The sequence below is a fragment of the Colossoma macropomum genome, unplaced genomic scaffold (assembly GCF_904425465.1).
Source record: "Colossoma macropomum unplaced genomic scaffold, Colossoma_macropomum, whole genome shotgun sequence".
Taxonomy (NCBI): domain Eukaryota; kingdom Metazoa; phylum Chordata; class Actinopteri; order Characiformes; family Serrasalmidae; genus Colossoma; species Colossoma macropomum.
This window is the reverse complement of record NW_023494785.1, coordinates 13,584,663-13,601,632: the sequence shown is the minus strand read 5'-3', so window position 1 is coordinate 13,601,632 and position 16,970 is coordinate 13,584,663. Positions and strand designations below refer to the sequence as shown.

The 16,970-nt window shown below is 39.9% G+C and overlaps 2 protein-coding genes across 2 annotated transcripts; both read right to left on the bottom strand.

Annotated features, from left to right (window-relative positions):
- Positions 1-61: 61 nt before the first annotated feature.
- hoxa10b (homeobox A10b) lies at positions 62-4,894 on the bottom strand. Its single transcript, XM_036583039.1, has 3 exons — positions 4,787-4,894; positions 2,044-2,943; positions 62-1,211 (listed from the first exon to the last, which is right to left on the bottom strand). The coding sequence occupies exons 2-3, from the start codon at positions 2,801-2,803 to the stop codon at positions 937-939; spliced, it is 1,035 nt and encodes a 344-aa protein (XP_036438932.1). The 5' UTR covers positions 2,804-2,943; positions 4,787-4,894; the 3' UTR covers positions 62-936.
- Positions 4,895-6,525: 1,631 nt separating this feature from the next.
- hoxa11b (homeobox A11b) lies at positions 6,526-8,613 on the bottom strand. Its single transcript, XM_036583052.1, has 2 exons — positions 7,805-8,613; positions 6,526-6,779 (listed from the first exon to the last, which is right to left on the bottom strand). Exons 1-2 carry the CDS (start codon positions 8,430-8,432, stop codon positions 6,547-6,549), a joined length of 861 nt encoding a protein of 286 aa, XP_036438945.1. The 5' UTR covers positions 8,433-8,613; the 3' UTR covers positions 6,526-6,546.
- Positions 8,614-16,970: the final 8,357 nt, after the last annotated feature.

Genomic DNA, 16,970 nt, shown 5'->3' with positions numbered 1-16,970 from the left:
AGACTGAGAGAATGCGGTAACATTACTATTCCAGTCAATCTGTATAGTGAGAGCTGTTTATTTTTTAAAGATTTGCAAAATTTGCAACAGGTCTTTGGAAGCAAATTAGATCATTTGAAAATCAGCATATTGCACCCATACTGTCTGTGTGGACCGAGAAGTCTATTTCTCGAAAAAAAAGACAGGGGGGCTTTGTGGTCTTTAAACTGCGTGTATATATATATATATATATATATATGCACATATAGTTGTAAATGATCCACGCAGTTTATAGTTGTAAATGATCCAGTCCGCAGTTTAAATGCATATATTCTGTTTTATCCTTAAATTAATGATTCATTCACAGTTCATTCCAGCGCTCCATCTGCTGCACTGTCTGTCTAACTTATATTACAACGCTATAAAAGCATAAAATGAGAGGGACCCGTCTCGTGCTTATAATTGTAAACTGGCTACAAATACAAATCTAGTTTTTTTTGTTTTCTATTCTTTTCTTTTCTTTTATAAGAATTCCCTCTTTTTTTACCACCACCGCGACCACCAAAGCAAAACAAAAAGCCTGAGCGAATGTTTTTTAACAGGGACATAACACTTTCGCATTTTTAATTGCTGATTGTAAATGTAATTAATATTACATCATGCAAATATTGCAAATATGTACAGTTAATATATACCACCGTCTGCTTATTTACAATTGTCAACATTTTTTACGCTTGACGTTGACTACGGCAAAAGTCCAATCGGCATTTTATAAATAATGACCTGTTACCACGAAGAAAAAAATGTAAGGTGAAATAAAAGTTGATTCACTGACGGATAAAAATCTCCAACGACACAATAACTTATCAATAGTATCCTGCACAAGTGAAATATGCACGGTTTGCATTTGGTACCCCTTCAAGTGGTTGGAGGGCGCCAAAGATCTCCAAGAGGCCTTCACGAAAAGCTGAAGTTCGCCGACAGCTCTCGAATGCGGTTTTCCCGAGTCATTTTCTTTAGCTTCATGCGGCGGTTCTGAAACCAGATTTTCACTTGTCTGTCCGTTAAGTGAACGCTGCGGCTGATCTCCAGACGACGCTCCCGAGTCAGGTACATGTTGAAGAGGAACTCTTTCTCCAGCTCCAGGGTCTGGTGTTTGGTGTAGGGACAGCGCTTCTTCCGACCACTCTTTGCAGTCAACCAGTTTGCCGTGTTCTCACTTTTGGATTCTTCTGTAAAAAAAAAAGTGGAGGAAGCGTGAGTCCAGTAGTTCAAACCACATTTAACCATTTAGCATTGTTATCTATTAAGTAACAATAGCACGGTTTCAAAGAGGAATGCGTCTTAGGGATTTCATTGCCAAGCACAAGGCTGTTTCAATAGCCACAGTTCTTACAAAGAAACACAATGAGTAATTCATGAATAAGTCAGTAAACTGGCTTTATTTCAGTTCAGTTTTTCAGTAGAGTAAAAAGATGTATTTGCTTTCCAGAACCATAACTAGTGATTGTAAAAAAGTGATAATCATACGTTGTTGCTGATTCTCAGCCAATGCTATGTTTTGCATTGCATGTAAATGATTTCTGTAGCCTATAGGCTACTATACTAACACATTCCCCAACAGCACAGCTTCACTCGCTAGTTCAAATGAGCAAAAGCTAATAGTGAGAGTCAATACAGTCCTTAATAATGCAGTGCAGTGTGTGACAGTTCAGGAAATTCTTAGTTCGTGATCAAAAGCGTGATAGCACGCACCTTTCCTCTTTATGGCAGGATCAGGTTAGCCTCCGGCCGTAAAGGTTTACAGGATGACTTCAAACATTGCAGTGAAGAATTGGATTGGGCGTGCTATCCCTCGTCATATAATAATAAAACCGGCAAGAGTAAGCTCGCCCCGGGATTGTACAGTCAAGCAGGCTAACTGCAGCTAACACTAAAACACTACAGAGGGAGCGGTGGAAATTCCATCCAGATAGATTATCCTAGCCTAAAGGAAAGTCCGGTTTTATCCAGCAATCGTCTGCAAACAGAACCGGTAATTAAAATAGTCGTAACGACACTAACCTTTATTCGCTTTCTCCGGGCTGTCCGCGCCGCTCTCCGGAGGTTCTGGGGATGAAGCGGGGCCGCTCGGCGACCTCCGGCTCTCCTTCTCTATTACCGGGGCGCACGGCGTGCAGACGGGCTGCTCTCGGCTCTCTACTACGCGCGCCTCCGCGGGGATGGCCGCGTTCGCAGCGTCCAGCCGGGCCACAGCGAACTGGACCGAATCGGGCCGGTCGTCGCTGGGATAACCTTTAGCAGCTGAGTACGCCTGAGACAGTCGGAAGTAGCCGGGCACGGGGACACTGCCGTCGTTACCAGCCGTGCACGAGTTCGGCGTGAGCCTCGAGTACGAGATGTCCTCCGTTACCGTGTCCTTTTGAGCTTTCTCCGACTCGTACAAACAGTATGAGTTCTCCTCTTTTATGGCCGGGGAGAAGGACCTGGGGCCAATTTGGTGGCCGGGCTGCTCGACGCGACACGATCTTGAGGTCTCCAGCCAGGACTCCATGCCCTGCACGTACGGGCTGGACGTAGGGACCATGTTTTGGCTCTCGTTTCGTTTGAGTCCGGGAAAATAGCCACAATTAGACAGTCCATAGGAATATTCGGAGCTGGGGGGCAAGTACACCCCACTGCTTTGGTAGTAGTGAGCACTACTCTCGGCCCTACCATTGATCAGCGAGTCCACCAGGAATGAATGTCCAGATGGGCTATCGGAGCATGACATCTTCGTGGTGTAATTTGACGGGCGAAGAAGATAGCCCTTTCTGGATGACATTTCTTGTGCAAAACATGCTGAATATAATTACTGATAACCGTACAACTCAGGGCGAGCTAACAGCCAATTAAAACACAACCAGGCCGGAGACTCCTCCCATTGCTCGCACGTAACCGCTGTGTGCCCATGTCCATTTCTGGCTACCAGATTGTTTAAAAGAAGGCAAAATAAGTTTAAACTGCATCCGTTTTTCATTTTATTATCACTTTTCTTTATTACACTGAGAGCTCAAAGAGATTTTCATCACTTTTCTTGTCACTGCTATGTCAGGTCAGGCGGGGAGTCCCCAAAGCTTTTAAACCACACAAAAATAAAGAGCAGTATGTCTATAAAGACAGCTAGTTTTTAAAATGGTAAACCCTAATGATACTGCGGGCCGTAATTGAACAGCAAATTACACTTTGTGTAGAGGGTTTCAAACTTGTGGCTATAAAGGAAGGCCTCCAACTGCAGAAAACATTTTAGCTACATTTTTTTATTCGTAAAGCACGTAATCTGATAAACATGTTGGGCATTTACCTCCATATGATAGCAGCATATTCATCTAACACATTTCTGAGGGGGGCTGCACTTTGTACGCTTACCATTTACATTATTCATACTATTTTGGCTTGAATGCTGTTAAAGCATTTTTATATGAAAATAAATAATTTTCACATTGTGAGGCCAGCTTGGAGTCCGATGTACAAATAAATAATAAATGCAAATAAGTACATTTTCGGCCATCTGGTGTACTATAAAATAATTTAAAAATCCATATATGATACAAAATATGTGAAATATGTGTCGAATTCTACTTCACAGAAAACCACATGGACGTTTATAGTCTGTATCTGTGTGAGTGTTCATTCGGCGATCAAATCATTTAGAGAAAATCAACATGTGTTCGATGTTGCATTCATATGTGAAGGTTTATTGTAAATTTGAATAAAATCTGAATAAAAGAACTTCTGAATATCACTTTGTGGTGTGAAAGTAAAATACGTAAATAGTATGCACTGCAGTGAAATGCTTAAAAATCTCTCTCTCTCTCTCTCTCTCTCTCTCTCTCTCTATCTATCTATCTATCTCTATCTATCTATCTATCTATATATATATATATATATATGTATATATATATATATATATATATATATATATGCACATCAGTGCATTGTAATCAATTCATTATTTTAAGTGTATGTGTATAATCATTTCATATATTAATATTTTAATATATTAATGCTATACTCTTTGTTTCATTTCCGAGTGCTGAACAGAAGATTGTACTCCTATATAAACTCCGTTATAAAAAACCTTTTTTTTCGCAAGTATTACGATAATTTCCTATAGGAAAACTGGCGGGGGGTGTATTCCGCATGCTGTTGCATCTATATTTCAAAAAGAGGGCTAATATCATTTGGTTAAAGAAATCAGCTGTGAGAATCTGCGCTAATGTATTATTACATTTTAATAAGGGTCTGTTTTCGCCCCCAGCTCGTCCATTCGGCCGCAATGAGGGATTCTCTGATAATCACCAGAAGATTTGATTTTTCACTTGACAGCTAACACTCTTTTCCTTCATTTCTCTCTCTACCCGTCTTCGACTCAGGCGCGGATTATTTTTGCGTGTTCAGAGCGCAGTGGCGTTCCGTCTTGAATTAATGGAAAATGTTTTTTTGTTTTTTTTTTAGTAAACTCGCAAATGAAAAAAAAAGTTTTAGATTTTGCTTCTAAGAATCCAGTGTATGCTTGTTGGCATCCTTACAGGGCTTGCGAGATTATCCTCTCAGCTAAAGAGAATTAACCAGATTTTTTAAAGTAAGAATACAACTCATTATATTGCAAACGTTCCACATTATTTGTAGGCCGCATTGTACAACATAATGAGCCACAACTCAACAGATAAGACTCCGACTGAGAAACATCATTATGTAGGCAAAGCGATCATGAATGGACGTAACAGATGAAGATCTTATAGCTGAACAACGATTGGATATTTACCTGAAAGGCCTTTTAGTATCACGAGGACACGGTCCCTCTCCGGAACGCAACGCGGATTGCATTTGGCGGTATGTTTTTTTTTCTTAAATCCACGGCAATGACATTGATCTGAAGGGCGCCACCGTGTGGAGGAAGCGTCACTTGTCAGAACTTCTAAGCCGTCCAGCCGAGCAGTCGGCGCTGAGACAAATGCCGGAAAAGTCAGAGAACAACAAGCTTTCAGTGATTCCAGTCGCCGTTTTCAAGCTCTTAGTCACAGTTAATAACCTTGGTTCTCAGACAGTTTATTGCACCCGCACTCCAATTGTACAAATGCTCCAGACTAAGTCGGGTTTTATGGCCGGGCTGCTACAGCAGAGCTGGTGGGGGTTGGGGTGCGTGTGTGTGCCGCAATGAGCTCGGAAATTCCGCAGAGCCTCAAAAGGATGCGCAACGCAGGGCGATGGAGTAAAAAGCAGCCCTTATTAAACTCGTGGTTGCCTTTATTTATTAGACCTGAGAGCCTTTAGTGGGGTTCTGACCCCTCTCGCCACGGATCGTCTCTTTGATACCGGGATACAGTGAAACTGTAAAACGTTGTTTTGAGGCTACAGTGGAAAACCAGTTGCAGATAAATATCTTTTCCTAGATTTCATAGATTTCTTAGATTTCACGATGAACATTAGAGCTTTGAAAGCGCTGTCAACCCTGCATTAAGTTATCTGGGAGGTGGAAACTGGAGCAAGTGTTTTTAAGAGCCCATTTGATTCACTGGGCCATCCATCGCCATGTTTTGGGCAGTTCCGTAATGGATACGAGGCATTAATGATGGCAGCTATCTGATCCCCGAATCAATTTAAACTCTCGCCGGGCAATAAAAAATATCCATCAAACATCTGATCCTACATAAGGGGAGAGAGAAGGAAAAAAAAAAGAGAAAAACAGGGTTTTTTAAGAGGTCGATTTATACAACGAGATGTCAACGTCCTTCAGAGCCACACACACCAAATGTTCCTGCATTACGCGTCACATGTTTGGAAAAATGAGAAGGGATATGGCAGTTCAGAGATAGGCCGTTAGGATCTGAGGATTCGGGTAATGTCTTAAGCGGTGTCCGCTTGGCTATTGCTTTTAAGTCAGAAACAAACCCCAACACCGAACAACACCCATCATTAGGCCTCTCTGTGAAAGCCTTTCGTAGAAAAAACACACAGAAAATTCAAGTAAAATCTTACCCAAACGCTGATAAAGTCCAGTCCCTTCTCGAAAAAAAAACAAACAAATATTGCTTATAGGTTTCTCATTAATTGTGCGTGCATTATTTAAACAAATGCAACCGATACAATGGCAAAAAAGAAGAAGATAAATGAGACTAAATAACACTTTTTGGTGATGTAATTATTGCCCTTCTCCACAAAGATTTAACACAGTTTTAAAGAGCAGGCCTTCAGATATATTGCCACATTTATAAATATGCATAACGTACACGCCTTGGTCAAAAAACAAGATCACAACACCAAAAAAAAACAAAAGAAAAAATAAAAACCCTGTAACATTAATCTGAGATTGATTGACGATGCAATAATAATAATAATAATAATTATAATAATAACAACAATAATAATAATAGAATATACATGGTGAAACTGAGGTTTGTTGAAGAAATCTGTGAGATGAAAGGGGCTTCAGATCCGCTCTCGCTCCGGGAATGTGATTTGCACCGGCGAACTTGAAATTAACCATGCCTGGGTTCTTCTCACGGACGGACGAGTCTAGGGCCCCTACAGCAAAGGGTTCGTAGAATAGTACTGTAAGCGGTCCCTGTTTAACTTCTTTTCTTTCATTCTCCTGTTCTGAAACCAGATCTTGACTTGGCGGTCGGTGAGGTTGAGCATCCTGGAGAGCTGCAGCCGTTTCTCTTTGTTGATGTAAACACTGAAGAAAAATTCTCTTTCCAGTTCCCTGATTTGGTACTTGGAGTAGGGGCATCTCTTTTTGCGAGTTTTCTGTCCAGCTGAAAAAATGGCACAATGAGACATTTATAGATTCAATAAACGAACCTCGTAAAATATGCAAACTGCACGTAAACTGTAAATTAGCAAATTACATAAGTTTACAATTCGTTGTTTTAACATTTTAAACATTGAAATTACCATCTCATTCTTTTTTTCTCTTTATTTATTGCTTAGTTTTGGAGGTCAAGCCTGTTGAAATCGTTTGCATCACGCATCGTGGAGTCTATACAGCATGTAAACTCAAATATGAACAATCCTTTAGTTTAAGGTGATAAATGTACTTATAACTGCCACTTCCTAGTATTTTTCTTTCGTTTTGCACTTGTTTGTATTTGTAGATGTAACAAAATGTATACTTTTAAAAAAAGTTTTCATCAAAAGAATTGCCCAGTCCTGTTTAAGTGTAACTAAGTTTTGGAAAGTGCTAAATAAAGACTTACAGACTTGCTACAGTTCGCTCTGCACCTGGAGAGAAATCTGTGGTTAGCACTTGTATACTGAGTAAATTTGAAGACATAACTTGCATCGTGTGTTGTTTGTGAAGCAACAGACTGGAGAGTTTTAGCAAAGCCGTCTGAATAACTTACAGCTCCAACAGACTTGTCATTCCATCAGAGCTGAAACTGCGCGCTAAATGTAGTGAGAATCCTGCAAAACGAATCGCAAATGTGATAGACGATCAAAGCAAAAGATCTCACCACCTAGCAAATCTGAACCTTAACTACAGCCGTGCTTCGAGCTGCATTAGCTCCGTTAGCCGCTGCTATTTTTACATAATCCAACTGCAAAGGAAGACTTCAAAGTCTTTCGGGAGGAAATGCCCTATCATTCACGGCCAATTTCAACCTTAGACACGTGATCTCGCGTTTATAACAAAGTTTTGTTGGGGTAAATCTACAGGCCCTCCATAAACCTTATATGCTTATAAAACAGCATATAAAACCTTTAACGGCGGCGCGCGAGATTGGAAACAATCTCTCTCTCTCGCTCTCTCGTGGCCGGCTCGGGCTCTTTTCTTACGTACTGGCGTTGGTGTTGTATTTTTCTTCGTTGTTACCGGATGACGACTCCGGGCTGCTGGTCTCCTCGCGGCGCTCCGTCTCCTCCGCTTCGCGGCCGGGATGGGACCCCGAGGCTGGCGTTGGAGGCGCCTTGCTCGCGGCGCCGTTGGCCGCGTGCTCGGCGCTTTGGCTCTCTGCGTTCCCGTAGGCAGTTTCGAAAAACTGGTCGAAGGCTTGGGGCAGCACGCCGTTCCGTCCCACGCTGCCGTAGATGCCGGGCGGGTGGCTGGAGCCCGAGTGGTGCACCAGCGAGCTGCTTTTAGAGAACATGTCCCCCATGTTGGGCAAGCAGTCTCTGTGCACCACGTCCTCCGCCGCGTAGCAGTGAGGCACGCTGTTGCTCCGATGGTGGTGGTGGTGATGGTGCCACTTGCCGGACGGGTCAATGGCATAGTCCCTGAACGTCACCTCCCTCACGGACTGGACCTGGGGCAGATTGGACGAGGGGTACGAATAGGGCATGGGACAAGAAGACGGGGTCTGGGGAAGAAAGGGAGGAAGGGTGGAGAAATCCGTTCCCGAAACATAATAAGTACAGCTAGGCAAGTACATATTGGACCCAACGGGCACCCTCTCATCATAATCCATCATCTGTCTGGCCGCTCCACGAGGGCAGTCCCTGCTTTCACATCGTTGTGCCGAGCTGAGCCCTAGTGGGTTTCAAGAGCTGAATCGCCGAGCAGAAATTTTGAGACGTGAGGTGACGTGGAGATCCATCTCCATCCATTCCAGAGAGCGCCAGTCATGTGACTGTGGGCAGAAATTGACATCTACTTCTGAGAGTGGGCCACAGTGTGCCAGCGCTGTGTGAGTGTTCGAGTGTAGCGCAGTAAGAAACATTTTATTGATTTACGCTGGACTGCTCTGTTCTGGACGAGTCTCTCTCATTTGCAATTCCCCGCCTATCATTTGTGTTGATTCGTCCTAATCCAGTCAGTCCGTGAAGGCTTGAGGAATTGCTCCATCTCTTCAAATGCACATCATCGTATATCACGTTGTGTATTATTTATTACTTGTTTATTTATTTATTTGTGTGTTTATTTATTCATTTACTGTTTAAATAGCCTGGCTGGTAGTGCGCAACTACTTGTACAGCGCAGGACTTGCTCAAAGGGAAGCTCTGTCATTAAATCCGTTCTACAACCTCGTATATGATTTTTATGACTTAATTATACGAATTAATGAATCCAGCTCAATTTATTATAGAACGTAACAGAGTATGAATGTGTATGGGGTGGGGGGCAGTCGGGGTGTAGTTTTAAAAGCTAAGTGGGGGAAAATGCACATGGGGTTCATGTTCACTAGTTGTGGTGTAACTTTTTTGTTTGTTTTGTTTTATTATTTTTATAGAAGGGTTTTTTGTTTGTTTGCCTTCTATTGAAGGGTTTTTGTAAGGGTTTAGGGTTTAGGCTTACCGTGTATTTCAAAGTATTCCGTGGACCTCTACGGAGTTCCTTTAAAACAAAAATACTGTTTTGAATGTACATGTGAGCAAAATGTGACACACCAACACAAATGTTGCCAAAAAGAAAAAAAGCCAACTGAAAGACAGCAACTGTGTTTTCCATTGCAGTGTGCAAAACAGAACAAAAACAACAAAAAACAAATCTTGCTGCGCCTCCACGCACATCTATTAATAGCAGGAAAGGCTAAATGAAAAACATTACATAACCAGGAACATGCAGCTAAGTAAGACTACATAATCAAGCAGATGTAAGTGGATAATCTTACAGCTACACTGAAAAAAACACACTGGGTTCAAATGTGGTTGCAAATGAATAAAACGTATTACATCAACACAATTACTGCCCAATCAAGAAAAGGTAAAGAAATTGTGTTGATGTGGTATATTATATCCGTCCGCAACCACATTTTAATAATGAAGCATTTTTTTCAGTGCACGCGTTCCACTCTTTAAACCTGCACTAGGGCTGCATTAGTTAAATCTGTATAAGCTATATAGGTAATGCTTTATTGAGGGCCGGTCAATTTCACCTGAGAAAGCAACCGACATTTTGAAGCAGCCCTTTGTTATACCTTTAACAAGACCGAGTTTCAGGTGGTGCGGGAGGCTAACAACTGCAAAATAGCTGGCCTCAAGCTGCAGTGAAGAATCCGAGTGGTCTAAACACGGTTTAGGGCCATAAAGTTTTAACTTGGACTGTGGCCCTGTTAAAATTACATTGGCCTCCGTAGGACGGCTGTTAGGGTGCTCGCGCAGACGTCCAGGCCTACGGGGAGGGATGTGGACTGCTTAAACACGACCCCCGGAAAAAGGAGGTGACAAATTCTCCAAACCGGTGGGTTTTAGCTGGATGAATAATCGGACTGTCCTATTATGAGTCTCATTTTGCCGCACCGTCTTCCACACCATCCACTGTCTCATCTTAGAGACAACAGCCAAATCCATTTACTGTTATTGTGTCTAAAGCCTCAATGAGTGCTAAAGGAGCACTAAAGGCAGTCTGAGATGCAGGCTAGGGTTTTATGGGCGTCTTTGTAGCTCGCTCCAGTTGCTCCAGCTATTGTCGCCACAGACGAACCTCGGCTGATCATGAGACGCCACTTACTCGCACTTCGTGAACTTCAATTAGACCTGAAGTCCTGAAGTCACGGGTAACGGGAGAGTGAAGAGAGCGAAGAGAGCAGTCCAGATCTTGCGCACCGGTAAGATGCACAGCACCTTATAGCAATCTTTTAAACCTTTACAGGTCAAACATGCTGCAGAACAATAGCAGCCCTCATTCTGCAATGCTGTGATGACTGTATGTGTAAATGAATGATGTTCTAGTCATGTGTAAAGCGTATAATGGCCTTTTTATATAGAATTTGTGTAGTGAGAGAGCCAGGCCCGTTGGGGTGTGGGTGTAGCTCATGCTCTACAGACTACTTCAAGTTCGGGGGAGGGTTCAGGATCACTTGGACGGAGCCTACAAACATCATGTGCCCCGGATGAAGTACACGTCTATACAATGAAGAATACGCCGCTTTTCTGTTGCTTCTATTATTTCTCAGTGCATTTGCATTCAGGCAGTTTAACATTGTTTTTGAATGGTAATTTCTATTTGTCAGCTTACAGTCTGGACCACTTTGTCAAGTCGCACGAAAAAAATAGAAGAAATTTTCCTTCACCTTTACAAAGCTTACCTCAACAAGCATGCAGAGTAAACTAGTGTTAACTAGATTACTAATTACATAATGCATCTCACAATTCCTCCTTAAAAATGTCCTTCATATGTTATTTAGTGAAGACAAAGGTTCTGTAATCATTTGAATGGGTAAATGATTTTGTACATGCCCAATTGGTTCTTCTCTATAAACAGGAAAACAGCTGCATATGGGTCTTTAAAGAACACCACGAAAGAATGGTTCTGTCCAGAAACAAAACGGGTTCCACTATTGTTACCAGTCAAAGACTCAGTACTATGTAGAACTTTTTTTACTCTTACAGCGTGTCTTTAAATAATAAACTATTTAAATAATAGACGAGCATTAATGCGAAAAAAACACCATGTGGCCTGATTAAACCTATAGCGCGTGCATAAACATCGAGAAATAGCCCATAACATCCCCCAGAAAGATGGATGTATTTTTCTTTTTCATCTTTTTAGACATTTTAGACAACGTAAATCCGTCTGGTTTATTGATTAATTGCTTCCGATTTTTCGTGAATGTTATGTTTAAGAAACAATAGAGAAAATGTTGATAGCAGGTTTTGAAATCTGGTCTGTTATTAGCCGGAAGGTAACACTAGCCGATGATCTCTTCACGCTCTTTAAGAAACCCTTTTTTAAGCGGCTCGACTCGGTGCCTTTTCTCCATATTTCCCGCCGCAGTGCTCTTTAACAGATGTACACATTAAGTGTTCAGTTCAGTTTTCTTATGGTCAGCACACTGAAAAAAAGCTTGATCATTTAAATGTATAATAATGTATAAAATATATCACAGCAACACAGTTGCTTTCGTTTAGCTTATTTGTTGTTGGTGCAGCGAATTTCATTCATTTGCGGCCACTCGACACATTTGAATCATTAAAAAAATCAAAACCTTTTTTCGTGTGTCTGCATCTTTGTTTGGAACAGCTTATCATGTAGGAATACATATGACATTATATTGAAAGGTGGACAGAAAAGCATATTTTTAAGATACTAATCACTAATCAGAAGAGAAATACTGAAGGCTTGTTTGGCCCTCAGAGTGTGGAGGGGCAGAGTAAGAGGTGGGGGATGTGGCGCTGGGGCCACGGACACTCCCTGAACCCAAATCCAACCTTTGCCTTGCACTTGCTCTCGCTCCACTAATGCGGACAGTCTGATTATCTTGGAAAATAGAATAATATGGAAATTCGATACGTATATTCACAGTTTGACTTATTTTTCCTTTCTGTTTTCATTTTTTAATTTTAGTTACAGGAAAAGACGTTAAGTTACGAAGATTTGCCTATTCAGCGGAACAGACGACTAAAACAACAATAATGTTCAAACAGTAACTCTACAGCTCATCTAAATTCATTTAATAAATCTGATGGAATACAACGCTAAACTATTTGCCATTGAAATTAATATGCATTGTTAACAACAACAATAGTGTTAAAAGCTATAAAACGCAGACTGTTCTTTTAGATTAACATATTAGCAAGTAGTAAGCAACGATGAACGTTGACCACACGTCGAGTTACATTTGAACAGGCCTCTCGATTCAGTTATCTGGAAAAATGGCGCTTTGAATTTATACTGATTGAAGTGTGTCGAGTAGTTTTACACAAATAAAGTGTGTGAGGCCAGCATCCTACACCAAGACAATGCTTGTCAAAACAAACAAATAAAAAGCAACTGTGGTGATGCAATATTTAGAATTTTTTGTGTTGTTACATTTTAATCATGAACCATTTTTTTCTGCACGCTGGCTTCAGTGTTGTATTTACACAACCGCCAGAAAACCGAGAATCCCACATTATGAAGCCCCTTGAATAAATTTTAAATTTGAATACCCCTCAGTTTATTCAGTCCCCGTATAGGAAGTTGGTAGGTGTCAGTGTCTGAGATGTCAGTGAATGTAACTGTCTCTCAGTTTGTTGTAATCAAATTATTACTTGGCCTGAAGAGGGAGGGGGTTGGGGGCTTATAAAAATGGCTCCGAGCTTTTGTGTCTCTTTAAAATTTTATTTGCTGTAATTGTTGACCGCTGCTGTCATTATTCCAGCCAATAACAATAAATAAAATAAAATGCTATGTAAACGCTAAGACTTGGATATACTGCTAACACCTGATTCTCCCCACGACAAGGGATTAATGCAGCTGGAAAGAGACATTTCTGAAATTTTAGGAAGGAATTTTAATAAGAAATGGATTAGAATGTAATAATTCATCTCTTAAAGCCAGAGGGCAGCAGTGAAAGCCGAACGACTGTGATACAGAATGAATTAAAGAAAATTCAGTGTCGTTTCTGCCTGTTTTTTTTTCTCTGTGGTTTATTCTTTCTCTCTCTCTATATATATATGTAACGGAATATGGGCGCTAACAATTGAATGACATTCAAGATCACGTGATTGTAGTAAACTGTCCTGAAACCGTTAGACTTCAAATATAATGGGGAAAATGAATAGCAGGTCGGAAAGAAGTGGTGATTAAAACTTTGAAATTTCTCGCCATATTCTATACGTTCGTCTATTAACTGTAATGCGGTTGTCCGTAGATCCAACGAATGTAATATTTAATACCAAATTCCATTTTGTCAGCAGAGTGAGATGATGCGTCATTAATAACCCACATAAGTCCACACAGCAGCTCTGATCAGATATACGAGGTCACAGCAGCTGGAGTCGTAGATTGGTGGTTTATTGCTGAAACAGTAGAATAAATGTAGTAGTTACTAAGGTGACGGCAGGAAAAGCAGCAACATAATTACCAGCACCAGCTCAGAAACAACACTGCTGATGATGCACATTCAATAACTGATATCAAACCAACCCCACACATACGTGCATGTGAAAATAATCTGTTCATTTGAAGACGCTCATTACACTATAGTATAGTTTTTTTCTCTGGTCGTAATAGTATGAATTATATAATTTATATTATTTGGTTTTGTCTGAGTCAAGGTGAAAACTGAGCAACTGAGATTTATTTCCACAGAAACACTGTTCAAAAAGCGCAATGCAGTTTCTAATCGTGCCTTTAGGTGGCAGCAAATGCCACGTTTTCTATCCATCCGGGTACTTTCTTACGGCCTCGCTCATTGGCTGATTCTGAAAGCCACTCAGCCTGTGCAGACATTGGTGCGTTTTATTGGATCATCAGTGTGGTGTCAGTTAAATCTGACCCTCCACCCAACACTGAAGGATAAAATATAAAAATATAGGCTTTATTCCCGTATGGAAATCTGATACATGGCAATATATGAATATATTTCCGACTTTTATTTGTACACATGGACATATATGTCAACCTATTTGAAATGGGTCATTTTAATATAATGGACATATATTTCAGAACATACAAACATATCGCTGTTGTCGGAAGAAAACCTCATATCTCCATTTTTGACGTTTTTCAGTTTTTGTCATAATTTGAAAATGCCTGTTACCCTTTACACTGTTTGTAAGTGTCATGGTGAATGGACAAAAAGGAATGACCTAAAAGGACTTGGAAAAAAAGTCTGCTTCCATTGACTTATATTAAAAGTAAAGTCAGTTTTATCCTTCTCCTGTAAAGTTATCATTTTGGAGATACGAGGTTTTCTTCCGACAGCAGCGAAATATGCATGACGCATATATTTAACAATATATAAAACATATATGGATAACATATATTACTCATACATGCAACTTCATGTTATATAATGTGAGGTTTTTATGCATCTTCTTTGCTCCTCCAAAATACGTTCTTATGAAGTGAAAATGTGTAATTGCTGCGTAACTGAACTCTAAAAACATGCACACTGTACGCTATGCAATACAAACATAAAAACATGAAATAAATAAAAATATCGTTTGTAACGTAATATTTACAAAGCCAACTGATAACGTAGTAACAGCTTCAACCGTGTTTCAGACATATATGTATGACCCATGTTATGCATATATCTTCAATATTTGATACTTCCGTATATGTACACAATATATATATTGAAATTATATGCCTGACCCTTTGTGATATATGTGCGTTTATGATCATATATCTGATTAAGGACTCTTTTAAAAGGGCGTTGACATTTGATGAAATAACCTACATCACTTTACAAACAGGCTGCCTCTACTAGGAAGCTGTTTCCGCCTCATATGAAGCTGCTGTTATCAGTTTATGTATTTTGAGAGCTGTTTGTTATAGAGAGAAGACTCTTGATTGGCAGACGGATTAATTGCGTGCCATATTTTGCCTTTAAAGATGCTTGTTAACGCTTGAATGTCTATTAACTGCATGTTTCTTACTACATTTCTTTGTTACATGTTTATTACAAAGTTACTATTAATGTGTTGCATGTTCATATTTTTGTTCACCTTAAATTAAATTAGGATTGTCTGTTGTTTTGTGGAAAATCAGTTTCATGTGACCAAAACACTAGAATTGTCCTACATTTTGTGATGAATGCTCACTTTTTACCCTCGTGTTCAAAATTTATTTAAAAGTTTTCTGCAAGAGATGAAACATTGAAGAAATAATAAAATAAGGGAACATATGGACTAAAGGAAATTTCAGATATATATACGTGGCTGGGTTCAAGGAGACTAGTGCCTCTCAACCTTCCGTTTAAACCATACAGTTTCTACCTCATAGGTTTATCATGTATTTAGGAAAAGCTATTTTTATTTGTGACCACAGACCAAAAAGAAGATGTTCCGCCACATTTCTGTATTTTTTGCAGACTGCCTTAGAGACGATCTACCCCATCTTCAACCACAGCTATGGACTTCTCTAACATCTTCACAATTAAAACTACTTAAACAAAAGCTTCTGTAGAACAGCTGTGTCTTGGTCCAGGCAGTGTGGTGACTGAATTTCCACTGTGGTTTGCTGGACTGTACTCAATCCTAGATGTTCAATATCTTTTAAACGCTTTAATCCCATCCAGAGGTCAGTAACTTTCCATAAACAGTTCCAGGCTTGCTTTTCTCTTCATCTTTAATCTTTCATGTGATAACACTATCATTATGTAAGCAGAGCTGTGTAGTAACTGGTTACATGCACTTGACTCCACATCAGTCAGATTATGTTGGATTTGTTTTCTTTATTGTTTTTATTATTTTATTCATTTATTTATTTTTGAGTTTTTTAAACAGCACTTCTGCATTCAGCTTCTGCAAAATATATTCTTTGTTCAGTCCATCGTAGTCCTCCACCTTTTGTTTTGTAATTATTTTTGAGTTTATTTTCTGTTATGTCGGTTCAGCAGCTTGTATTTTCAGCCAAATGGATCCTAAAATGAAAAGAAGAGCGACTGACAAACTCCAGCTCCTCTGGATGTATCAAGAAGTTCCAGGGCAGTTCTATGGGGAACTGAGTACTTGGAACTGAGCTCCTGGTCTGACGACATGTTTTTCTGTGTTCTCTGCAGAGGGTGTGTTCATTTGATTTCACTTTCATTTTTTTTTTTTCACTTTTTTTTCAGACTCACATACAACTGTGTATTTTTATTTCCACTCATTTTGTTGAATTATTTTGCTGAGTCATTATGTTGTCGAAGTCACAATACTCTCCCTTGAGGGTGGTCTCAGGCCCCTTTGTCTTTCACTGATTGTAGAGCATTACAGAGAAAAAGTTTGTGTTCTCACAAATGATTAAAGGCACCGTCAACAATTTTCCCGTTGAGGGACTAATAAAGGATTATCTTATCTTATCTTATCTTATCTTATCTTATCTTATCTTATCTTATCTTATCTTAGCTTAGCTTATCTTATCTCATCTAACTATTCTGTAAGATGATTACAACTTTAGGTACACTTATGTACGTTTTTCCTGATTTTTGGTTTATTTTATTTTATTTTTCATCTTTAAAAGTGCCTGGGAAAAAAATCCAAAATCCTTGTTTTTACTCTTAATCTTAACTCTTATCTGTGTTCTTTATGAATAACTGGAAATGATATAATGGCAGTTTAATGCCTTTATAATGAACATTTTCTCTTTCTGTATG

What these genes read in the sequence shown, in the direction of transcription:
- hoxa10b (XM_036583039.1), bottom strand. Translation starts at nt 2,803, where the DNA reads ATGTCATCCAGAAAGGGCTATCTTCTTCGCCCGTCAAATTACACCACG. An exon ending in CCCGGAGAAAGCGAATAAAG is followed by an intron (nt 1,212 to 2,043) that starts GTTAGTGTCGTT and finishes TTTTTTTTACAG; the next exon opens with AAGAATCCAAAAGTGAGAAC.
- hoxa11b (XM_036583052.1), bottom strand. Translation starts at nt 8,432, where the DNA reads ATGATGGATTATGATGAGAGGGTGCCCGTTGGGTCCAATATGTACTTG. An exon ending in AAAATACAACACCAACGCCA is followed by an intron (nt 6,780 to 7,804) that starts GTACGTAAGAAA and finishes CCATTTTTTCAG; the next exon opens with CTGGACAGAAAACTCGCAAA.